This window comes from Zosterops lateralis (assembly GCF_965231275.1).
Source record: "Zosterops lateralis genome assembly, chromosome: 3".
Taxonomy (NCBI): domain Eukaryota; kingdom Metazoa; phylum Chordata; class Aves; order Passeriformes; family Zosteropidae; genus Zosterops; species Zosterops lateralis.
In genome coordinates this window covers 18,771,744-18,797,625 of record NC_139764.1, presented here as the reverse complement: position 1 = coordinate 18,797,625, position 25,882 = coordinate 18,771,744, and the positions used below count along the sequence as shown (strand labels likewise).

The 25,882-nt window shown below is 39.8% G+C and overlaps 1 protein-coding gene across 40 annotated transcripts in view; it reads left to right on the top strand.

Moving 5' to 3' along the window:
* Window positions 1–25,882, top strand: part of ESRRG (estrogen related receptor gamma) — a 393,084-nt gene that overhangs the window by 52,356 nt on the left and 314,846 nt on the right. For 10 of the 40 annotated variants that reach the window (XM_083857929.1, XM_083857949.1, XM_083857961.1 and 7 more), the window contains exon 2: window positions 997–1,042. The exons of 10 other annotated variants lie outside the window; for them this stretch is intronic. In XM_083857929.1, coding sequence (XP_083714055.1) covers window positions 997–1,042 — 46 coding nt within the window. Of the gene's footprint in view, window positions 1–996; window positions 1,043–1,286; window positions 1,322–9,182; window positions 9,243–9,972; window positions 10,017–25,882 lie in introns of those variants that run through there. 20 more of the 40 variants (XM_083857945.1, XM_083857944.1, XM_083857942.1 and 17 more) reach the window with 6 other exon arrangements.

Here is a 25,882-nt window from a genome sequence, read left to right as displayed (position 1 = left end):
TACAAGAGAGGACTCTCGAGGAGGCAATATCTGGTTGTGGTTAGAAATCAGCTGTGGCTATAAGGGGACAGCTTGTATATTGCCAGAGGGAGTTAAGTGGGTTCCCAGCATTGGAGTTATGGTTGCATCCCAGGGCCGGAACACATTGCAAATCCCTGAGATGCAAATTCTTTGCCTGTGTCTCCCATGGTACATAGCTGTAAACCGGTCTTTGAAAGTCCATAAATAGGTGTAAAACATGCATTTTCTATAGAAGTAGTGACATTAGAGAGGGATCATAACTATTACAATGGCCTATTGCAAATTATCTGTAACTTAAATTTTAGCTTTTGTTTTTTGTTCCTGGTACATATGTTTTATGTGAGCAGCTTTTTCATATTTCTGCAGTAATTCCATGCCATGAAAATATGTGGGTTTTCTTCTTAAAGAAATGGTTATATGCCAGTTGTACCTGAACTGAAGGGTTACCCAGAGCAAATGTGTTTGAAGTGAAACTGCTCCAGGATAACCTGCCTTGGTTTAGGGGAGAGTTAATGATAAATTTATTTTCGTGACCTGTCTGCCAAATATTTGTACACTAATTAAGTCCTATTTTGAGGGCAGAGCATGTGAGCTTGGAAGGAACCCCTTGTACAGGATGGGAAGGGCAAGAGGATTTTTGTCCCTAGTGAGTGCAAATCCCATTTTTTTATGTAGCATCACCTAAATATGTGCATTATTTCTAAACATCATATGAATCCCTGGGCTCATATGGAGGCACTTTTTAAATTGGCTCACGGGAATAGCTGTGGCCAGCTCAGGTGTTCAAGTGTAGAGCATTGGGGAAGAAACTGAACTGAGTCGAGGCATAATCATGGTTTTAACTTTATATATAGTCTCTTGCAATATAGTAGAAAATTACCCTTATGACTAGTGGCAGGAGACCTGTTGTATAAGTAATCCAGCCATGGTGCTGGTTGGTATCTTGCTTTTCACTTGAACCTCTCTGCGATGCAGGTCTTGGAGGAGTGAGTGCCTGCTGCAGTCTCTGCCTGACTCCTTGGTAAGTCATTCAAGTCTATCTTTCTGTACAGTCACTTTCCAACTGCTCAGCAAAAATAAGGGAATTTTTCATAGAGTGCTTTAAAAGAGAGCTGCTAATCAATTTTTCTTATTATTTTATGCCCTGTGATTTTTACACCACCCCCACCAGCTGGTTAATCATGCAAAAGCTGAACACTTCATTAGCCAGAACATGTTTGCCCATGGGCATTTCTGTAGTAAATTAGTTCTTTCTATTTATACAGGTAAGTCATGGCCAAAAGTCTTTAAGGTGCCAAAGGTAAGGGTTCGAATTAATTCTTTTTCTGAGTTTTCAAAAGAACTAGGTTTAACTTTGTGTGCTGTTGATTTGAAATTACTTTTGAATTAAAGATAGTGTGGGGAAAAGAGCATTGTCAGGCTGTTCGGAGATGCGTTGTGGCTTTCTGGATCTCAAATTTGGCCTTTGTAATAAAGGCTGCCTTAAAAAAACCCAAAACAGCCCAAAATGCATGCATTCATGTATGTATATGTGTATATATATGTACATGTGTATATATATATGCGCAGTATCTTCATGCAGAGATTCTGCTTATTTGAGTGTCATGTGGCATATTGACCTGTGTTTTTCCTTTCTTACTCTCTGCCTTTTACGCTGTTAATTGAAAATATGTGGTTTGCAGATGCTTTTTTGCCTCAAATCAAATGGTGCCCTCTGAAAGCCTAGTTTAGCTTGACAATGAATTTAGCTTTCAGGCTTTGGCCATTGCAATATTGTTTGAATGCCACCATTTCCTGCAATCAATGTAATTTTATATCTACTTGGAATAGAAAGTCAAGATGGTGATTGCCTTAATTTAACTCAGTGTTGTATTCATTAAGGAGCTGATCCCAAATTCCTTTCAGATCAAAGTCTGTCTTGATTTCAGTGGAACCTTTCGGCGCACAAGGTGTGCGGTAGCCTTCTAAAATGTTGTCATTGTGACTAGTGAATAAAAACTAAATGTGTTGCTAAATTTAGGCTGTTGCTCATGTCAGCTTCCTTTTCTAAATGACGGTAAGTGCATTCCATAAATAGTATGCCTCTTATGTTGTCATATCTCTTTGGCTTGCTTTGCAGTATTTTACAGGATATTTGCAAATGAATTTTGTGTTCAGTAGGCAGGGGATGAAAATAACACTACTCATTGGGACTCCATTAACCCACAGCTAATGAGGAACCATTTCGAGGGCTGGATGAGTGTAATTCAGATTAGCCTGCGTGCCAGGCTGCTCTGCTCCCGCTCAGGCTCGCTCCGTGCCGCGCTCCCTGTGCCGTGCACCGGACGGACGGAGCCCGGAGCGACACAGCTCTGACACGGGTTAAGTTTGCTGTGCTTCGGTTCCCCTTTTGGAAGGTAGGAAAGGAGAGGGAATGTGTGTGTGTGTGTGTGTGTGTGTGTGTGTGTGTCTGTGTGTACGCATAGATAGGTGACAGTGATCTTGACCTCCACGGTCAGGTGTTTTGGGATGTAATGAAATACTCCTCAAACACTCCACTCGTGCTTGCTGGTTGATAGCATTGTTACTGGTAGAAAAGGGTACTACATGGTGACAGTAAAGGTGGTCCAGACTGGCCCTTAATTAATTTTATTTTCAAAATCTATATTAGTGACTGTCGTGAGGGCACCTGGGCACTTTACATCAATAAAATAATCAATTTAAGAAATGGGTAGAGCAGAACTGTGTGTTCACTAACAAAACTCCTGTTCCCCACTACGACTAAAGGTCAGTCCAAGGCTGGCCAAGCAGGCAGGACTCGCATTCCTGTGCCTTGGCACTTGCCAGGCGCGGCTCTGGTGGAACACCACTGGCAGCAGCTCCCAGATGCCCGCGGCCCTGCGGAGAGCAGCTCGCTGATGGCCGGTCACTTGTTAACCCCCTGCCTGTCTCAGGGTGGTTTGGGACCAAAGGAAAAGGTGGGGAAAGACCAACCCCAGTTAAACGTGTGATTTTGCCCATTGCTGGCACTCCATTGAAGTACAGGCAACAGGGACTTGGTGGAGCTGTGCTGCTGGAATAGAGGGAGGAAAAAAGAGACCTTCTCTAGAGATCTCTTAACTGAAGGAACTTTATTGATGACAAATGTTACATTATGCAAGCTTAGCAAATTCTCTAGGAATATAATGCTTCCCAGTTTTTTCTTAACATGTGTTAATATTTTATGATACCTCTGCATTAAGGGACGGTTCCTACAATGTTTAAGTGAGTTTGGGCTGCTAAATTACCTTTGTGGACTTTTAAAAGAACACTATGGTCACTGCAAATTAGCTAAATTCCCAATCTCACTTAACGCACTGATGATATAAAATCAGATCTTTTCTATTTTTCATGTATCAGGTGAGCATGTGTAATTGAATTAAATGTTGATGCAAAGCTACATTTTATTTATTTTTATTAGCACATTTGGGGCAATAATTGCACTTTAACACATATCTAATTCAGTGCAAGCAGCATTGAAACTAGGAATTTCTGGACACTGGTGTAATTTTTTGAATGTGAAATGATAATACATTTTTATGTCTTGAAATCAAATTGAACTCAAGCTGAGCTTAAAAATCCAAGATCTTATTCAGGAGAATTCAGTCCCATCTGGCTGGTGGGTAGCAGGTGTGCAGTGTGTGTTTGAGGGAGGGAGGTGATTGCAGGGAGTGAAACATGTCTCTTTTCCTGTAAAGCTTTAATTTGAGTTTAATGCTGTGGTCTAAAGCTCTCTGCAGTTTAGGTTCTTGTGTAATTACCTACATCTATTGTTGGTCTCCATTTTTAGACAACATAATGGTGATGGTGGATGGCAGAAGCAAGTAAATGTCCAGCATTATGAAGAAATATGGTTTCTAATTCTCAAAGTTTGGATTTATTTTCTGTTACACCCAAGTCCTTTGTATGGGAGAGTGTGTCTTTACAAATGGATACAAACGTGATCCTTGAAGACCAAATGAGAAAGGTTTCATTGCAGTGTTCAGGATCAAGGTCTTTTGAGTATTTTTACATGTTCCCACAGCAGCATAGACAACGTTTGTGTTGTGTATGTTTTTATAAAAGAAGAAAACCCCATATTATGCAATTTCTGTTTTCAAACCATAATAGACAGGTTCTTAATTTTTTATTTCTGCAGTTATAATGAAGGAGGGTTTTTTAATCTTTAAAAGTATTTTAACAATCTGTTGAATACTTTTAACCTCATAACCTTAAGAAATTTCTCCCAGCCTTTCTCATTTTTCTCTTTCTCTTTTCCTTTCTTCATCTTTTGATCAGATACTGCCAGTCAACCCTCGCCTCTGCCTGGGAGCTTTTTGCTTGAGAGGTTCAAGAATCTGCTCTTCCTTGGCTTTTGTCACTAGCTATCAAGTCAGTTCACATTCACACTCCTATCAACTCTCCCTCTTCCAACTTTTAAATATTTCCTCTTCATTTTATTTGTTTTCACTGCTATATACCTTTGTGCTGAAGAGTCTTCCAGCACATGAGTTTTTATGGGAGTTGGCATGCAAAGCACTTCTTACTTAAAAAAAAATAAGTAAGCAAACATACTTCTTTTACAGTTTTTGAGTTCATGTTACTACAGTGATGTGAACACTTTTGCTGCTGTATTTCACAGGTTTTTTTTTCATGGTGAACAGACTTAGTTTCTAACATAGAGTGGAGCTGGTGCTGTGTTGCCAAGGGAAGTCCATCTGGTTTGACAGATGAAATGATAAACATTTCTCTGGACATCCCTGTGAAGTTCTCCCTTTTGTTTGGTTGCTTTATGAAGTTAAATGGGAGAGGTCACCCCCTTTGACAGAGCAAATTCTTTTTTCTAGCAATCGGGCTTTGCAAGAAAACATTTTTTATTAAGCAAGTCATCCATACCACACCGTAGGCTGTTTGAGTGTAACAGTATGTTACAGTCTGCAAAGTTAATGCAGTTAATATTCAACTGAACTTTTGGGGGGTTGCTAATCCCTTAGGCGGGCTTAGCAGAAAGGGCAAACATATTTATAGCACTTTGAATCAGTCTGCAGTGAACAAGTAAGAGTATGTGTTATACCATGCAAATGTTACACAATTTCAGGAAAGCTCAGTGCATAATCATCTTTTAATAGTATTTAAGTTGGTGAAATATCTTGTCTGTAAGCAGCAGAGTTGTTGGTTCAGTGGACAACATGTCTGTTAAAATGAAACTCAGTGAAAGGTCTTGAGATTCTTGTTCTGGTTGTACGTTCTGAAGGTTCTGAGCAGATTTATGGGCTGTCTAATTAGGAGCTAACTGTATTCTTTAAGCTCTGTCATTTGTATTATTCCCTAATAGGATTTAATTGGACTTTGTCACATATCTGGCTATGACTGAGTGCGGGGTTGTCAGCAGCCTCTTCCATGTAGACCTCAGTCTCTTACTGTCTTTGTAGAAGTAAAAGAGATCATTCCTGAAGGATCTTTGCTCCAGAGTGGAAGTGTGACACTGGACAGTTTGCTTTGGTTGGAGCCGTGGCATCCCAGGCAAAAAGAACAAGAGTTAAGTCACAAGTTGCAGGCAGTTCATGGAGAATATGAAGTGTTCAGGCTGAGGAAGTCCAGCAGTGAGGATCACATCTCTGTGAGACAGAAAATCTCCACATTTATGCCATGGACAAAACTTGCATTGACTGCAACGTTACATAGAAAAGCACATGAAGGGCCCTGTAATGCTGCCATCCCATCAGGAGCCAGAGAAAAAGGAATTATGATCTTGGATTTTATGCACAATTTGATTGTGTAGAGATTTTAGGCAAATAAAAAAGAGATTCGTCATCTGGCAGTCAACAAAAAATCATTTGTACTTTTAAAAAATAATTATTTTATTTTGAAAGAGATGAATGTAGTTGCTAACAGCTGTAATCGGTATGATAATTTTTAAAGGTCAATTTCTGGTGCCCTAACAATGCAGAATATAGGCCTGACAAAGCGTCCGTTCCATTCTAATTAAGATTTTTAATATGTTTTACATTTTGGCTATGTTTTCTATTTTTTTCTAGACATTAACTATTGGAAAGAGTGACTACAACATGGAACCTGATTTTAAAGGGGGCTCGGGTGTCTGAATTTATACATGCACTTAAGTTACTTACTGATTTTTCACCTTACCTGTACCCACTCCTTTCCTTTTACTTTTGCTCTCTGTGAAGCATATTGGCCATTCATAGTCCTTCAGAAAAAGTCCAACAAAATAATTGATGTGTCAGAATCGCTGGAAAAAATGGAAATATGTTGCTAAAGATTTTCAAATCTATTTGTTATATTTTCAGTTAAAAATAGCATGACTGAGTACCAGAGCAAGTTAAAATTTTGTGTTGGAGTTATTTATATCTGAAGTACCTGAAAATAACTAGTTTATTATGTACAAAATTTGAAATTCCAGAATATATTAAAACACTAGCTCAAAGGTCAAAAGCCTCTCCCAAGGAAGGAAGGAAATCAGAAGGGAATTTGGGCTAATCTGGTTCTAGTTCTGTAATGGTTGCACAGGGGTGATGTGGCTTCTTTTGGTTACCCATCCTGAATGTCCCCAGCTCATCATTGGATCAGCTTCCATGCAAATCCTAGCAGGATTCAACCTTAAGCCTTGACCTCTCCTAAATAATCTCATAGCATTTTTGTCATTGTACTGAGCAATAAGTGCAGGGGTTCATTGCAAAGGCCTGGCTTCACTGAGTATGTCCTGGTGGAGGTCTGCTGGATCTTACCTACACATCCTGCCACCATGTTGGAGCTTAGAAATGGATTAAACTATCTGCAGTTTTATTGTGAAAACAGAATTAACAGTCTGGTGATGTTAACTGTGCTAAAAGGTAGGGAGAGGTGTGTGTGTGTGTTACTGTGCTGAACTCTATACATTTATGAGCTCTTTTTATAGTACCATTCCCAGCAGCATTCCCAGGAGCAGTCCAGCTCCAATCAGGACTGGTATGCCATTGTGTGAGGTGTTGTTCTAATTCATGTGTAAATGTGGAGTGGTTGCTGCCCTGAGGATATTACAGTGAAATTACAAACAGGATGAAGAATAGGAGGAGGTGTGGAGGAGAAGGAGGGTGGCTGCAGCGAGGTGCACTTGTCTGGTCAGGGTTGTGGTACATACAGCCTGATACCAAGTGATGGGCATTTCATTTATTTATAAGTCTGCTGCCTTCAAAACAATTAGCCTCTTTGTCTTTTGTCTGTGTCTTAGTTATTTAAGGTGAAATGCAGAGTATGAAATTAATCGTTCCCAAGATCCTCCTGCTCTGTCTCTAGCAATGACCAACCCCAGACACCTCAAGTACAGTTGTAAGAGCCTCACAATGGGTAGACTTGGGATAATCTTCTCTCTACATGTTCTCATCCTAATCTTTCATTATTAGGGATTAATTTAAGCTTTGAAGCATGAGGTTTAAAAAAATATTATATTTGTTTTTCCCCCTCCTCCACTGTCAACCTTGTTTAAAATACGAAATATCCTCCCAAGCCCGTCATCTGAGCTGTTCTCAGGGTAATCCTACATGCTCCTTGGTGTGTTGGCCAAACCTGCAGCTTGAGAGCTACTGTGGTGGTTTTGGTTCCTCTGATGCCAGAAGGCACTGGTAGATCCTTTTCCCCAGGGAGGTGGTTGAAGACAGAAGCATGTTGAGCAGTTATAGCCTGGGTGTTCCCATGTCACCATATGTCAAAGCTGTGATGCTGCAGCTGGATCTCTCCCCTTTCTTTTAATATTTTAGTGGCTAATTTGCAGTAAAGCAGAACAGGAAATAACCATAAATAAGTCTGGGAACCTTTGTATTAATTTCTTTTGCTAGCTGTGTACATATGAGCAGCTTGCCATTTGCATATGTGAATCTTGTCATAACAATTTTGGGAAGTGATTTGTTAATAATCAAGTTCTCAGAACAGCTCTAAATCAGTAATTGATGTGGGTCTGAATAAAGCGAGCCTTCCGCCTGCGTGTTTTGTGGAGCATTTTTGGCAAGTTTCAAGCTAGTGTGAAAACTAGCCATCAGAATAAAATTTAGGACAGCTGGGATGCTTTGCAGTGAAGACTTTTGGCTCCACAGTTCAAATAATCACAATAGCAGCTCAATTTAGCCTTTGGCTGGGTAGGTTTGGCAGGGCACAATGAAAAATAATTATTTCATGGCCTGCTTATTTGTCCCTTAACAAATAAACTCTCTGACCTATACAGGCTTATGTAAATATGCTGCCGTATGTGGGGTTGTAGAACACTGTCATGTCCCCATTTGGAAATATGTTTTATTTGCCCTCATGTTACAAACTTTTTTTAGAGTTCTGTTTTGGAAGCAAAGGAAGGGATAGGATATATCAGATACTGAAGCCCAGACAGCCAGGCACAGAGTCTAAAAAGCCATCTAACAGTCTTTTTTTCTGAAAACACATCCATTAGTATGCAGTGTTTTCACTGCTGTAATAATAAGAGCAATCATGATACGAGCAAGTCCGTCTCTTCGCAGCCTTCCCACGCGGGATGGAGAATGACAGCTCCTAAAGCATTTGGATATTTGCCTGAATGTGTGCTGCTTAGCTAACAGCAGTTCAACTTGCTCTCCATCTTATGGCTTCCTGGATATCCTTCTCAATTTTTTCAGTGACAGCTTAAAATGTGAGATGTGGAGGGGGGAGATAAAAGCTTAGCGAAAGGCTTTTTGTGTGTGTATTTAAGGGGAAGTTTTATTACGCTTGATGATGGAGGGATGTGCCACACTATTTTCTGTTCCCACCATTTTAGTATTTGCACTTTCTGTTGTGGTGGCTGCAGCCAACCCATAACATTGCCTTTCTGCTTCCCCCTCTGGAAGGAGGAAAATGCACAGAGGGAGGAATATGTATCAATGGTTTTGTCTTCTGGCACCACCATTTTGGCTGTGCAGCAGTAGAAGAAAACCTTTCCCCAAAGAGGTGTAAGATCTCTCTAGAATGTCTGCCATTGCACACTCATGCACAGGCACATGCACACTTGCACAGGCTCTCACTGAGGTGGCTATGATCTGTTTTTAATAGTGGCACTTCTTTTCAAAGTGTCATTTAAAAAAACATCAGCAGTCATGTCATGCATCGGGATGAATTTCTAAATGTAAATGAGATTCTCTCAGTAATTTATTTACATTTGTTTTCAGCACAACAAATGAGACATCACGTAGCTTCATAATTTCCCATGACCGAGTCACCAGCATGAGGTGTGTAATTTACCCTGATTTAAGATGCTTATCTAGAGGTTCTTGCAACAATACCTGGTGGGCTTTTTTATACTACTTTTTGCTGGCTTTTAACCCATCTACTTCACCTCCTTCTCTGTATTTTCAGTTAAAAAGAAGTATAAATGTATCTGCTTCTTGAGGCCTTTTTTCAGCAGAGCTGAGAGGGATGGCTTTGTTGTCTTTGTTTAGTATGTTATTTTCCTTGCCATTCCCTTCTCATTTGGTAAAAATCATTAAGGGTTTCCAGAATGTATCTCCATTTACATTATGATGATGCAGGAAAGCAATGCTGATTGTGGACATTTCTGATGGAAAAATGTTTGTCCAGAAATGAAACAGTGCAGTGGGAAGCATCCTGCAGTCATTTGTTCTCCCCTCTTCTCAGCTGAAATACTAAATCTTAGGCTTGTTCTTGTCTCTAATACTGACTTTAAGTTTCTGATCTGCCTGTAGCTGAAATGATACTTTGCTTGAGATGGGATGTGAACACCAGTTTTCAAATTACGTGGACACAGTCATGTACTACAAAACTCATTTATTTTAAGCCTGTAGTTAGACCATTTAGATGTCTAACTACTTGCTTAAGTATTTCAGGTAGGTAGATGATTAAAGGTGCAATGTACCATGCATACAATTTTGTGCCTCTTATCTTGCAGACCTGGTTACAGCTTGAGTAAAAATCAGGGCAATGGCTTTCACTATTTTACAGGTTATCAGCACAGGAGAACTGAGATACTTCGGTGAAAGTTACTGGTAAGTCCAAAAGTGGTACAAAATGCTGTAGTTTGGGATTTGCTGTAGTTACAATGCAAAAAATAACGTACATCTTCACGGAGATCTGCAGGATTAGCCCTCTGTGGGTGATCTTTTCCTTGCAGGGAGGAAGCATGACGTTTCTTTGTGTTAATTCCCAAAGCAAAAATCAGTGTCTTCCTTTAAAGTGAATAAGCATATTCCAAAAAATAATAGATTTGGGTTGATTTTTAATGTGCATTGTACATACTAGGTCCCAGTTGATTTAATTTTGGCCTTCTGGCCATTTCCTTAACATTGCATGGGTCTAGCACCAAATTATGCTGATGGCCTGTCTATCACCAAATTATTTACAGAACTGCGGTTAAATTATAGAAATCTTCCAGACAAGCAGTGCTCTGGGCAAATTATTTCATCAAAGTTATTTTCCATGGTATACTTAAGCAAAAGCTTACAGGAGCAACATTAATCTTTTTTTGGTATGTGATTATGCAGACATGGTAACAGCCCCCTTTTTAAAATAGCTTCCTACCTGGGCAAACAGAAGGAAACCATGATACGAAGATTAGTTCTTTCTGTGCTATCCTTGGTTTGAAGCAAAGGTTTTATGTCAGGGAAACACAGGACTGGGGCCAGCAGTAGGATGGCCATTTCTACACACTGTCAGCTCCTTCCAGGTCTTGGGAAATTTTCTTTCAGTAGACTTTTAACTGCACGCTTCTCTGAATTTGTAAAATCAGGTACTGCAGAGGCAGGTCAGCTGGCTGTACTAGTTCTCCATCACAGCCAGGCCCAGTGGTCACTGCCCACTTTTCCAGAGAAGAACATGCGTGTATCTGAAGGCAGTATAGGCATTTTCTGCCTTACCCCCATCTAGCAAGATTTGAGCTGCTGTATGATTATGAAACATACAAAGAGAGTATAAATCCTAAAAGCAGCCCTAACTCCCTATTGTAATTGGCATCCTTTCAGACTCTGTTCCAGAGTTTAGAAATATAGTCGAGGTAGAACATCTATATTTGGGTTTGTATGTAATGGTCATACCTACTGGTTCACTTGGAAAAATGTTGGCATAGATCACTGTTTAAGGACCTTGGGTGCAGCATTTATGTTTAGCTCGGTGTTTTTTATCACTGCATATTTTTTTAGTATTCCATGTCTCTGTGTTTGCACCATGAGACAAGAATGCCTTCCCAGCCTCTGCACAGTAGTGCACTTTTTGTTGGATGAATATAGAAATTCAGGTTTTAAACTGACTGAATGAATAAATTCTTCTGGGAAAACAGGTGCTGAAAATCTGTGTTTTTTAGACCTTCCTCTGCCCATGTACTTAGGATAAGACTCAGCAGTGTGTAGATGGCAAACTGGAATGGGACCTCTGTGCTCAGTGCCCAGATGTGGAAAACCTTATGTGTGTGAGGAAGGGTGGCAGACTCAGGAACTTTAGCATGAGAGCTAAAAGTTTTTGCAAGCCGAACATCTGATTTAACTTGATTTCTTTCTGGTGTTGGGTGGTATTTAACTGGATTTCTCTCTGGTGTTGGGTGTTACGTGGGGTCACACCTGGAGATCACTCAGGTCCCCCTGGTAGCTCACCCGGGGGGACTCACAGGCAGATAAGAGGTGACACTCTAATAACTGGAGTTTCATGGCATTGTTAGAGGATTTTTTTTTTTTTTTTTTTTTTTTTTTAATTGGGAGGATGTGAATATATGTGAAAGCTGTATCTCCTTTACTTGTGATCCTCAGCAGATGCAAGTCTGATTAACAGTCTCCTTAATTTAGAAATGCTGTTAAAGACAGGAAGATACTTAAAGCTGTCTTGGTCAACAAAATGGAGGAGCTGTACTCTCGGGGCCCATTAACAGCAGTGCCAAGATGGCCACTGCTGCACAAATACTGGGAATTGAGCTTCTACAAAACCCTAGAAGCTCCAAATTGTACATCTCACCAGTTCTTTACTCCCCCAGTTATAATCCATATCTCACTTATTGCTAGAGTCAACAGTCTAATGGTAACAAAAAATACAACCTTTCATCATCTATTGATTTTCAGTCTTTAAAAACTGACAATAAGCTATTTTTTGTCCAATTTCTCAATAAATAGGAACATTTATTGGTTTTTCAGTTTTATTGTATTATATTAGAATATATTTTACTGCATACAGTGGGTAATGTAGCATCAGGAGAGATGTTTATGTTCAGCAAGTAACTTTTGAAACTGCATAGCTCAACTGAGATATGTAAACAAATTTGTAATACTAGTTTAATTTAGATTACAATGCAGAATACTCAGCTTGGAGCTCATTTTTCTATTTATTCCATTATGATCCTCTAACTAATGGAAGAGAATTGCCATAAAGAATAATTACAGTAAAGGTGAACATCTACTTTCTTCTCATAAAAAATAATTACAGTAAAGGTGAACATCTACTTTCTTCTCTATTTGAGGAAGAGGGAGGAATTTTGAGGCACCATGATATTGGGGTTTATTTCCTAGAAATCCACCACTGACAGTGTTGTATATATTGGGCAAGTCATAAATTCTGTCTGCATGATATTGTGTCAAACGACACGGCACAAACATCATCTTTCTCAGTGACCTCAGTTACCTTCTCTCCTCTTGTAAAAGGAGACAAATTGGGATGTGATTTAGCTGTGGCAGAACTTGGGATGTAGATCCCGAGTTGCCTCCCCACTGCCACCTACCTTCACAGCACAAGACCACCTGGTAGGTTTTTTTACTTTCCAGAACCTCTCAGGAGACACTGAGGATCAACAGTTGCCTTTTGCTTACTCTTGTGGTGATAAATGGCAATTTGAGAGTATTTTTATCTGTGCTATAAAACCAATTTAAGCCTTTTTATTATTATTATTATTATTATTATTATTATTATTAAGAAGCAGTTAATCTCTCTTCTGGTGACATTTGGTCCTACAGCTAAAGGTACTAAGCTCTTAGATGTTTCCATTCTAGCACCAAAAAACCTGACGTGAAGGGCCTCTGCTGAGGTGAGGATGTAGAAAACAGCTTCTGCTTTAAACCACTGTGCCACCAGCACTGGCTTTTGCTGACCCAAGTGCTTCTCTGTCAGGCTTCTCAGGTGAAAACATTCACGTAGATGAGAAACATTTTCCTGAACACTCTGAACAGGGAGACAGTTCTGGCTTAAGTTTCATAACCCTTTCACAGTAAGCAAAGAGGGAACCATTTGGGCAAAACGCTTCCTTTTGAGTGTATTAGGTGTGATTCTCTGAGGCACAGGCCCTTTCTCATAAGCTACTGTGGATCTTACTGTCATCTCTGTCTCACAGGATCTGATGTACAAGGAGTTAATAGATATACAGTGACCAAAATAATTTATATTTCTCTTTATATACAGAAGTGAAGTGGAGCATGTAAAATTGGAAAGCAGAACCAAACCTGAAATTCTCTAACTTTATGACTAGTGTGTGTGTGTTATTTTTCCCATGATCTTTAATTACATTCTGTTCTGGAGGGGGGAGAGGGGGAATGCTAATCTGGTGCACCAACTGGGGGAAAAACAAACTCTTTTACAGCAGGAGTCTAGATGACAGCACACAGCAAATGCAAAATCTGACATTCATATGAAAGTGAGCTAGGCAAGACCATAGAACAGAGGCAAAATGACTGCAGCAAGAGGAATGCAAGTGGTTTAAGGAAACCATAGTTTCTCTATTTATTGAAATAGCACAGCCGACCTTTAAGGTGGTGCTGATATGATGTAAGTTTTGTAGAGCAGCACCAAGAGAGATGGCTGTCATAAAGGGAATGTGTGATTGGATTCAGGTTCATGAGAAGCTAGGTTTAGAAGAGTATTGCCCTTCCCTCTTTGAACATATAATATAGTGAGGCATGTCTCATTGCACTGAATGGAAAGATGCTATTTTCAGGATCGCTGTTTGCTGTGCTTGCTAATGAATTTCCAAGGGGTGTTTGAGCCTTGGATGTTGACTGTAGAGATGCTTGCAGTCAGTTGGAAGAGATGTGACTGAACATGAAGCTTAGTTCTGTGTGCATACAATCCTGCTCTCTGTGATTTTCCCTCAAGTTGTATATTCAATATCACTCTGCAGTCATAAATAACTTGTAGAAGTCCAGCTGTGACTTGAGGCTTTTCTACAAACAGCATCCAGGGTGCAAAGTCACATGATACCCTTTTTCTTCTTTCACTGGCTAAAATAGCCTTTAAAAAACTATTCCCACTTCCAGTCTAAAAATTAAAACCAACAAACTGGGTGGATGCTTTTGCTGGTACAGTGCAGATGTTCTCTGTCCTGTTTTTTGGTCCTGATGTCTTCTTCATCCCTTTGGCTGAGAGCTGGGTCACAGCACGCCGATGTGCTCTCCTGCACCACAGAGGCTGAGTTTCTGTGCAGAAGTAAATGTCTTTGCTAAACAGCTTGACTTAGCAGCACTATACTTATTTATTTGAGTAAGGGATGAGCAGGCTGTTTAAAAACCATATTCCCAGGATTGTTCTAGTGTCATGTTTGAAAGGCAATGGACAGTCTGGCTTAAAGGCATCCTTTGTAAATAAAGGTTTAGGAACAGGTCAACAGAACCTTGAGTCTTTCCCTTCATGTTCATTAGCCTACTATTCAAATGTCGGTGGATTTTTTTGTCTTGGTAGATAGCCATTTTCGTTATTCTGTAGGAGGAGAACCTGGGGAAGCTATGATATGTTTAACACCTTTGACTGGTGTTTGAGGGTGTGTGTCCTGCTCCCCAGCACTGGTAACCCATAAATAATCATGGAGCCAATGGGGCAGTATGTCTTATACCTTCTAGCATCAGCTGTGACTGGTGTGGATCCCTGAGGTGAGATCAAGGATAAAATGAACTCTTGTGTGCTTGGATGTGTTGATTATAAGTAGATCATCACTCAACATCCATGTTGTTATCACATTCTGGGCAGTTTACTGCCAGGAACAGTTGTAGCAATGAGCTTTAATCTGCATTCCAATTTTAAGTTTACCTTCTATGTGAACCCCTACAAAAAAAAGTTAAATTGTGCTTTTAAATAGAAAATAAATGAAAGGTGGATTGACCGGTTGTAGAATAATCAAGATGCTCTTTTTTTTCTCTTTGATAGATGCTAGGAAGGAGCAGGAACATATTGTGACTCCTCTCCTCTTGCTCATTGCTTTTTGATCCAGCCCATTACATACATACACAGTGGTCCCAACACCTTCAACCATTTCCTACCAGCTCTGTCACTCAGAAGCCAGACTTCACTCTCATACCTTTTAGCAGTGCTGTGGCTCAGGGCATTCCCTTGGGACATCCTCTGCACTTGCTACTTCTTAGCACTTAGCTGGAGAAAGCACACTGCACTTGCCATCCAAGCCCGATGGCACACTTAAGCTGTATAAAGGCCACTTGACATCATTTACATTTTTCATTAGCCTTCTAAAGTAGTTTCTCAAAAGGTGCAGTGGCTTTCTTAGCTTTTGAACTCCTTTGGAAGACTGTAATAATTTTGGACCACCAGTCTACTGGCCTATAATTGTTATGCAAAACATTGTTCAAACATAAACATAACTAATTGCACAATTAAGATTGCTTTCTCCTCATCATCCTATTCATCATACTCCTCATTCATACCTATAGCCAGCATCTGGCATTAACAAAGGCTGTATTTGTCACATTAATACATTCCTTTTGTAGTGAAAATGCCTTTTGTATACCTCTTTGATACTTAAGGATCCTGCTAGCTTGTTCAGCAAGCCTGAAAGCAGTGTCTAGAAAGCCTTGTAGAGTACATCCCTATTTCAGATGTTTAATAGGAATGTAATGCAGTGGTACTTCAGGATACAAACAGCAACTCTCAGAGCTCAGAAAAGGAACCTGATACAAGTCAGCAAAAGACCCCCCCCTTTCCTTAACAACATTGGGTAAGTAATACAGTGTTTTGCTGTTTTTAAAAATCCGAGGCAAATAATGCAGAATAGCTTTTCTTCACAGCGGACATTTCAAGGTCATCAGTTCTCTTAGTCTGACGTAAGGCGCATAATCAGTTCCTTCTGATAGTCCACACCAGAACTGAGCAAACCAAATCAACTTGGAAGGTGCAGGAGGTAGCAGGGGAAGGTCCAAGAATATCTGTGAATCAAAATGCAAGAAATGGCCTGGTACCTTTACCAGTCAGACCTACACAGAAGGTTTTGTGCTTGAGGGGGTTAAGGGTGTGTTTGCTACTCACATAAGGACAGGGTGGGAGCATCTTTGATTGGAAGCCTAGGAGGTCTGCAGCACCATAATTCTTCTTGGGAAAAGGAAATGATGTAAGTTTCTACTTCTGGAATCTTTTCCCACTACTCTATAAATTTAAAGAAATAAAACAAACAGAAAATTGATTTTTGAATGACAGTGAATTATTGTCATTAGAGGAACTGTAGTTTTGTGTCAAGAGGAAAAACGCTTGGTGTACTATATGCTACAGCAGACTATATGCTACTTTCTGAAGCATTACTTAATGTACCAGTCATTGCTGGGAACATGGAGTCCTTTTAATGCTAGTCAGGTAATATGTCATTCTCTCTGTAGAAACTCTGCAGCAGAGACATGAGTTATATACTGATGTAGTTATCAGAAGATCATGTGGTAGCACTAATGTGAGTCACTACAGTGGAGTTTGCCCCGTTTGAAATTTTTACATAATTAAAGTGAGTCATTGTCCAAATTCTGCCAAAGTGCAGATGTCTTTAATTTAACATATGCAGTTCAGTTTGCATGTGCCTTCCATAGGTGAACATCTTTTCCTTTGTGCACTACTCTGGGTTAGCTCTGGTCTGGGAGATGTTCCCCTTTGCTATTCAATGTGCAGTGCTCCCACTGAAATCCACAGCAGCTTCAGAAAAAAATCTGGAACACCCAGACCTCAAACAGTCCTCTCCACTTTGTTTTATGTTCTGCTGGTAATTCTTTAAATACACATAGATAGATCAAAACAAGTGTCTTCTTGTTTCTCTTATAATGGAGGATATGGCCCACATTTCCTGGTGAAATACATTCAGTTGCCTTCTGTGACTTGTGTCTCTGGAGCAGGGCAAAGACCACGGAGAGGATCAAAAAGGTAAGGAATGTTTCTTTAAGAGAAAGCAAGCTGGACATGCTTACATAGATATTGGACTTCTAAAATTATACACTTCAAGATGGTGGATGGCTTAGTACTCAGGGGGAGTTAAACCAGGTTGTTTTAGCAGAGAACAAGACCACCCTCCATGCAGCTGGCTGAATCACCAATGTTTCTGAGGATTTCACAAATCATTTGGTTTCTGTGTTGTGAAGATGACTACTCTGAGTCATTTGGCTGAAAGGCCAAATGTACCTTTTCTTTTTTTCTCCCTTTTCCTCTTTCATTTCTCTCTTTCTGTCTTATTTTTCCTCCCCCTCATACTCTTTCTGAGCTGCAAATCTAGTTGTTCTCCATCTAATGCTGAAACATAACGAAAGTGTAGTTAACCATCACATTCAGATGTAGCTTGTAGTTTTGCTGGGGAGAGAAGAGAAGAACAGGCTTATTTAGAAATGTTGGAAAAAATTCTGATTAATTAATGAGAGATAGAGAAAATGACTAAGGCTTGTCTGGTAATTTCTGAGACACTGGGTAAATGCTATTTTTTCTTATTTGCCAGTCCCTCAATAGGGACATTAAATAATGTTTACTGCTGTAAATTCTTTCCCAGGAAGGGAAGGAGGTTGTGATACAGGAGAAAATTGTGTATTTGATTTTAAAAGTCAAGTCTTCTCCTGCAGAAGGACTGCAGCCTTACACAAGAGGGCATCATGTGTACTGGTCCACCCAGAGAGTAGCCAGCTGAAGGGCCATAGGTTTCAACCACCTTCTGAGAGTCCTGAAAGCTACCTTAGTAATTTATTGATGATGGAGATGAGAAATAAAATTTTCCTATAGCCTCCCTCCCCATGCTGTCAGTTAATAGTGCCAGCAAAGAAAGAAGGAAGTTCCCACACCTTCACCTTCACTTGCTGCAGAGAAAGGATTACGCAGGTAAGCAGTCCTGCATGCCAGGTAAATAAACAGAGTCAGGAGCATGTGATTTTTGACGCCCTCAGTGCCTTCTCCCTGTTCCTGTTATATTTAAGTGTTCTGTCTTCTATGGTTTGTGATCTCTAAGCTTGTTTTTCTTAACTTTTTTCCCCCAGTAAAAATCTTTGCAGCAAAAAATGAAGCTGCATGGTTATGCCAGAATAGTGAAGCACAGTGTCCTAAATGATGTAGCGCAGGTTTTGGGAGCAGGATAATTGCAGTAGTGTGATGCTTCTTTCAGAATAATTAGTCTTGCTGAGAACCAGGGTATAAAAGCCTGTGCAGAGCACAGTAATGAGGCAGTTACACCATTTCCAGTATTTGTGTGCCCCTGCATTGCACTGCAGATCAGAGCAGGCGTGCCCACGGTGATGGTCAAGGAATGATTTCATCTTTGTAGCCCTGTGCCAGGACTGTGATGCAAAATACGTGGGATTCATTCTAAAGGAAAGCAGCACTCATCTTCCATACTAAACCAGCGGGCCTTTGAGATCATTAAGAATCATTTTTACAAAGGAGAGGTTTATGTTTCCGTTCATGGAGCCAAAGTCTGTTCTCATGCCCTGTTATTGCCTGGCACTTGCCCATCCAGAAATGAAATCTACTTCAGCTGCATGCACTTGCAGATGTTGGGATTTCAATTTCAAAGTACAAACAACTCTAATATTAAAAAGACTATTTCCCCAGTGAGAATATGGGTTGCATGAGCTTTTTGACTTTTCTGTTTCATCTTTTGATTGTATATGATACCACCTTTTGATCTCTCTGTCAGTTTGGAGGTTTTTTTATTAGCACCACAGTGGACAAAATGTCAGTAGAAGTTAAAGTGAAAAGAGTCTTCAGAGAGATAAAGGTTGTCTTCCACTTTTCACTACATGGTTGACTCTGCTGCCCTTTTCTGTTGGGGTTTAGTCTGCTGGGGCATTTCTTTGCTTAAGTTAAATTTACTTATCTGTTATATAAATAAGGGATAGCCTTGGCCATTAGGTAAATCTACTGATGGAGGGAAAAGGGATTTTCTAGAGTGCCTGTGTGCCTTTCTGAGACATGGAGTTCAAAAACATCTGATAAGGTAACCTTCAGCTGGTTTTCTGCAATGACTTTTGTCAATGAGCCTTAAAAGCATTGATATTTTCAAGCATTATAGCTGAAGAGTACTGCAATGTCCTTGAACTACCCACCAGCCAAAGAATGACATCTCCAAACTCAGCTGGTGAATTCCCATGTACTGTCATAACTGACTTTTTCCTTTCTCTCTGGGGCATCCAGCTAGAATTACCAGGACCTTGGCTTTACCCAGTATGCAACACTAGACTGGTACCACTCTCAGGTGCTGCCTGGATTTGCTGTTGCCCTCAGAATATTTGCTCCTATATTGTACAGTGAGGATAATCCTTTATTTAATTTTATTTTTTTAACATTTTGAAAGGAAAATAGGGGTCTCATTCAGGTCTTTCCATTTTTGCATGATAGTACAGTTGAACAACGTGTACATGTGTTAATTAAACATCCTGTCTTATCACTGTTTTGGTAAGTGTCCTGTAAATTTAATCACTACGACACCTCTGTACACATTACAATCCTTTTAAAGATCTAGAGAAAAATCCTGGTGGATTATTCAAAGCACTAAATCACACAGAATTACAGTAGTTATTAGAGGCATTAAAACCTCTGATAAGAAGCTTTATCATACATTTTTGGGGAAGCTTAATCTTTATCAGAGATGACTGTAAATAGAAGAGAACAGTAAAAAAACTTAATAACAGTTTATTTTACAGTACATCAATAATCAGGTACTGTAATTACAGTATAGTTATATGTTTATTGCATAGTAAGTAACTACAGTTTATTAGTTTTCTTGCTTTTCTATTATTGCAATTACCTGTAAGACCTGAGCCAACAAGGGGCCTTATTGTATTTCCACTTACCCCGGGTTTACACACACATACACAATATTTACATTACATATATGTTTGACTACTTCAGAGGAGTTGAACCTGTTTACATGGAGGAAGAACAGGCAGTGGACATGCTAAAGATCTCTTCCACATGTACATTTATCTAGATTCAGATTTTAACTATGGTTATATTTAGCTATCTAATTTTTTCTCCTCTTTTTGGCACTGGAAAAATTGTGGTGTTCTGAATCACTTAGATAAACTTCTCTGTTACAGACCTACGCAGTGTGTGGGTGTTTATATTTTATCTGTACATTATTTACCTCTGTACATCCACATCTGAATATAGATTAGATTAAGTCTCTGTTAATTGTACTTGGGCTGTGTGTGCATGTCTGTGTTTATGTATTTCCAGGAGTAACCCTGAAATGTTCTGTCATTTTGGGATGTAGGCTAAGTGAAGATAGCCAATTAGGTGTGATGTCTTCTAATTTAGTGCTGTTTACCATGTTAAAGGTTCTAGTTAATTTAAGAGTTACTATGAAGCTGGCAGAAGAAATGTTCATGTTGGAATTCAGAACTTTTCTTGATAAGAAGTGGTGAAGGTGTAATACAAAATAGCCCATGAGTGGTATGCAGTGACTTTTGCTCCTTATGCCTCTGGCAGGAGTGTAGTTATACCTCTAAGAGCTGGTTTGGGCAGCACAGCCCATGTAAACTACAGAGAATTCACTGAAAGTCCAAAGCAAAAGCAATGAGGGTGATAAGAGAGCGAGGAAATGTGACCTGTCAGGAAATACTGAAGATATTGGGGTTGTTTGGCCAGAAAAAGAGATCTCTGAGGGACAGCATGGCAAAGGGCAGTAAGAATACAAAAAGCTGTGGGAAAAGAAAAGCAGTAATTTATTCTCCTTGGTGAGAAATGGGAGGATATGGGATGTAATTGGTTCAACAGGACCAAATAAAATTCACATTAGATGTTAACAATTATGTTCTAAAGCAGATAATGTTTGGGATGTTTTGGAATGTCTTCTGTTGGAAACTTTTCAGAAACAGGCATAAATGGTCCTGCCTGGAGGAACACAGGGGAACAAAAAGCATCAAGACATCTTGACAATACTCCTAGCCCAGTTTTCTGTGCCTTGAACCATCTGTTTAAGAATCATGGTTGTGAGAAGGTTGTGTGTTCCCAGTTTGCTTGTCAGTGGATCAAAAGAAAAACAGGTGAACTGCTCATCTGAAATAAGACCACTATTCAGAAGAAAGCCTTGGAAAGAATCAACACCCACATGTGTCTGGTAAACTACTGAAATTTCATTTCTATCAAGATTTGAGGGCAGATGCTGCACTGGCTGAAGCTGATGGCAAAAATTTCCCCTGGCAGTAGTGGAACCAATGTTAATTTATACCATAAAATCTCTGTTTTGCTGATTGTTTTCAACTAGTGATTGCACATGACAGGCATAGTTTATACTGCTTAATAATAAACTAGACAGTAAAATTACTTAAAGTACAGTAGCAAGTGTCACTATATACTTAACCCACTCATATTTTCCTTTTCTCATCCTTTTGATGGAGTAAAATTTCAGGTAATATATTTACTATCCAGTACTTGTTGATTGAGGGACTCCATATTTAATTTTCAAGTGAAATAACTCAGGTTTTTTTTCCTAGTGTGAAACAACTCTGAGATAACAGTATAACTTTTATTGTTATTTTGATTTTTTTCTAGAACAAATTTTGGCTTTATATCTATAGTAGCTGGCATTTGTAGTATACAGGGAGAAGCAGTGACCCAGTGTGCAAATGGTTTGCTTGCTATACCAAAAATTCTTCCTGCAGAAGATGATGGTATTCATGTTAGACTGGGTTTGTATAATTCAATACAGAGGTACAGGTAGTTATGTGGGGTTTTTCTCCTTGTTTTTTGAACATATGATGGGTGAATAAGTTCTGAATTTCCAACTTTCTACCTGTACTACAAGATGTCCATGCTCTTGGCCACATGGAACACACATTGCGTTAAGCAATACTATTAAACTTGCAAACGCTTTCCCTGTGAGAAATACTTCAAACTGAGATTTTTGAAAAAATCTAGACATCCTTTTAAGTACAGGTGATCCTCATGGACCCTTTTCCACTTAGCCCACCTTTCTTCCAATGGTGTGCAAAATGCCAGGCTGATGGGTAACATGGAGCTGCTGCACTAGCAGGACAGAAAGGTTCAAGTCTTAATTGGGAGGACTAATTTGGAGGTTGTTGGTTTATTTGCAGGTATTTAACAGGAAACATGAAGAGAAAGATGCTGAGGTTGCTGTTTATGGCTGAGGCCACTTGCATACAGTCCACTGAGTGTGTTTACAGTGCTCATAATACTGCTGTGGGGTTTCATCTCCATTTCAGAGAGAAAGAGGTCTCCAGTGGTTTTCTGAACACAATGAACAAAAGACTTTCTAAATTTCTTTTTAGACTTTTGCTATTTCTAATGCTAAGGATTTTAAGGATATGGTTTTCAAAAAATTTGTTTTATTTTAGTAAACATTCCTTCTACAGAGGCACGTTAGAGAGGAAAGAATAGGATTATTTAAAGGAGGGGAATTAATTGTGTCACTTCTGTAGGCATTAGGCAAATTGCCTCACTTATAGTTAAGAGGTAGCATGGGAGTATTTAAGTATAGGGTACCTGCAATGCACTTTATGATAGTCTTAGCTTATGACCTTATATCATTTTATTTCTCTATTAAAGCAAGCCATTCCTCACGGGGACTGCCATGGTGCACAGTGCTGTAGTTAGCACCTCATGTCCTGACGGCTGCGTGCTGCACCAGGATAAAACAGGGAAGGGGGTGGTGAGTACTCGAGAAGTTTCTATGGGAATCCAAGAAATAAAAGGTGATATCTGATATGTGGTAGGATGGGAGATCTGTAAATGAGATGTGAAAATGTCTAACTCATAATTGCATGCTATGTGTTTTACCCATAAAACTGTTTTAAATGGGTACAGCAGATGCCATATAGGTTAAGAGAGTGACTTAAAAAGTCATTATGGGCCACCCAGAAATACTAGACCAAGTCCCTGACTCCAGAGGTAGTGAAGACCTCACAGGTCAGTCCAGTGATGATGCTCAGCATTTATGTGTGAATTTGGCATTTCACAGAGGGGTGCTCAGATCTTGAGGAACAGACTGTGCTGACTTGGAGCAACCCCCTGCCTTGGGGAGAAGAGAGAGCAGCTGATGAAAGATACTGTTTCTGAGTTTTATTTTACATGAAACAAGTTGTCACAGGAGGAACAAGAGAATGCCTTTGGACACAAGCAGCACTGGTTTGTTTTCTGCATGAGAACAAATGCTGACCCTGATGGTGAGTGCTCCCTGTAGCCTGACGCTGTGGCTATTGCTGCTCAGGGATTTAGGCAGAGGTACTGTATGGCTCCTGGTAGGTTTTGGGACACATTGCATGTTACATTGTCCAGTCCTTTGCAGAGGGATAATGGGCTTGTGAGGTGAGATGCAGTTCTAAGGTTATGTGGACTTTGAAGTCAGAATGGAAACACATACTGTGTGTAGATGTTTTCAGGGTTGGGGAACCCTGCCCATTCTCAAACCGGATTCTCAAGCTTACTACACAGGGCTCCGTTCAATAATTAAATTACTGCTGAAAGCTTGGATACTGTAATGCTTACAATCCAAATGTTTCATTCTTAAATACTGAAATCCTAGTTGTGTGATTTTTTGTTTTTTTCCCCAATTACTTCAGTGGGAAATACTGTAAATTTGGCATAATTACCATAAAAGGTAATAACTTCAGTTACGACCCCTGGGACACCATATAACCTGTTGACTGAGAAGTAGGTGATACTTTGTGCTCAATATCAAATCTTAAAACATCAGACAAACTTGTAAAATGTTTCCTACCACTCTCTGTATGCCAAATATGTTGCAATTGCATTTTGAGCTGAGTGTACAGTGTAGCTGTGGGAACAACAGAGAGGATCTTAGCAGGGCCTGTAATGTTCAGAAATAAATAGCAAAAAAAAAAAAAAAAAGGAACACAGCTGAAATGTTCATATGTGTGATTAAAAATGTATACCTTAATTTGTTTTTCCTTATGAAGCCAAGTTATATTAAAAAGGAATATACCTGCTCAGGCACCCAGATATTCTTCCAGGAAGGTCAGCTCCCAGAAATGAATGGAGAAATAAATTAGGTAAGAGTAATGGCTGAGAAAAAAAAAAGTGAACTTTATAGCAAAAAGACAGAAGTAAGATGTCAACATAGACGGGGGGTTTTTGCATCACAGGATTGAATGAGCAGTAAGTTCTTATGTTACCACAGCAGAGGAAATCATCTAAATACATAGATTAAAAAAGGTTTCATTTTCTCCTCTCAACGGTAGCTGTTCTGTGGTTTGTGTTGTTATGACTGTTTACAAGCACTGTTTACACAAAAATCACATTATTCTCTCCCAGCTGACGTAGCTGGTGATGTAAATGCGCCTGCTCAGGGCCTGTTCCTCAGGGAGGCAGAGCATGTAGGGCTCTCCGAGCACGTCGTGCTGGTCGGCAGCTCCTGATGCCAGGATTTTGGGACCAGCTGCCTTCATGTTGAGCTCTCTGAGCCCCTTCACGGGAAACAAGAGTTGGTATTCAAGGAGAAAGGACCTTGTTTGAGAGCTGCGGTGCAGGGTAAATCTCCCTTTTCCTCTAGCAAAGCGTTTCATACTCTCTGTTCTGAAGAGGGGTACACTTCTGTGAGTCGCAGTTAGGAGGCTGACTGGCATGATGCAGGATACAGGAACAAATTCACCCAACATCTGCATTTAGCAGCAACAGTAATATTTTCCCAGGCAGCGCTTACAACTTATGTCTGTTTGTTTGGGGTTTTTTGAGTGACATTAAACTACTTTCAAGATAGCTCTCGTCTAAAATCCATTGCAGACAGAGAGGAGGGATGGTCTGACAGGAGCTGGTGGCAGCAGGATGGGCTGACTGCGTGCTCCTCGCCAGCAGTGAGGGCTGCTCTGAGTTAAGACATCAGGGAAGGACTTTGTGCAGGAAAATAATGAAAACACTGACAGGGTGAGACCATATGAAGAAAGGGAAAACTTATTTCCTTAAGAGTCACAATCGTGCTTTGTTGAAGGAGCATTGTAAGGAAACAAATGGGATTTTAAAAAACCCTGCTTCTCACAGAAGCAATAGAAAAAGAATTTCTTGTAGGAAAGGAATGGTAACTGAATTATTTTTGTGATATGAAAGCATTCCAGTGTTGTGCTTACAGCCTGTGAGGAAGAGGGAAAGAAAGTGAAACTAACTGGGAAGCTGAAAGTGCTTCCCTGTATAGGTTGAGAGCAATGAGAGATTAAAAAAATAATTAAATCAGTTAACAGTGCATTAGATAACTCTATAAGTGTTTACTTTAGCAAGGGAAATATTTGTTCTTGTGTGTGTGAATGCAACCTTTATTTTCATCAGTTTTAGTCTGCCTTGCTTCTAATGGCAGTGGGTTTTCAGCAGAGGAGACAGCCCACCATGACCCTTGGTTGTTACTGTTACATTCGTAGCTGGAGATTTTTAGCAGATTTAGGTGTAAAGGCATTGGAACAAAATGTATCCTGTAGCTCTGCTCTCCATTTAATTTCTAACTTTTAATTATTTTCTGGTTCTGAGCAAAGGTTCTGTATTCAGTCTTTTGCCAAGCATAATTAAACCCAGACCATGCATTATGCCTCTGGATTAGGAGATGTGGATTTGCTACTTAAATGTTTGGGGTTTTTTCTCTCTGACACCTGCTTTGTTCTGACTCTGTAGTGGAGCTTTTGTCCCAAAGATCTGAGTAATCTTCTTCCATCAAGCAGCTCTTAAATATCGATGTTTTCATGAGGAACTGTGT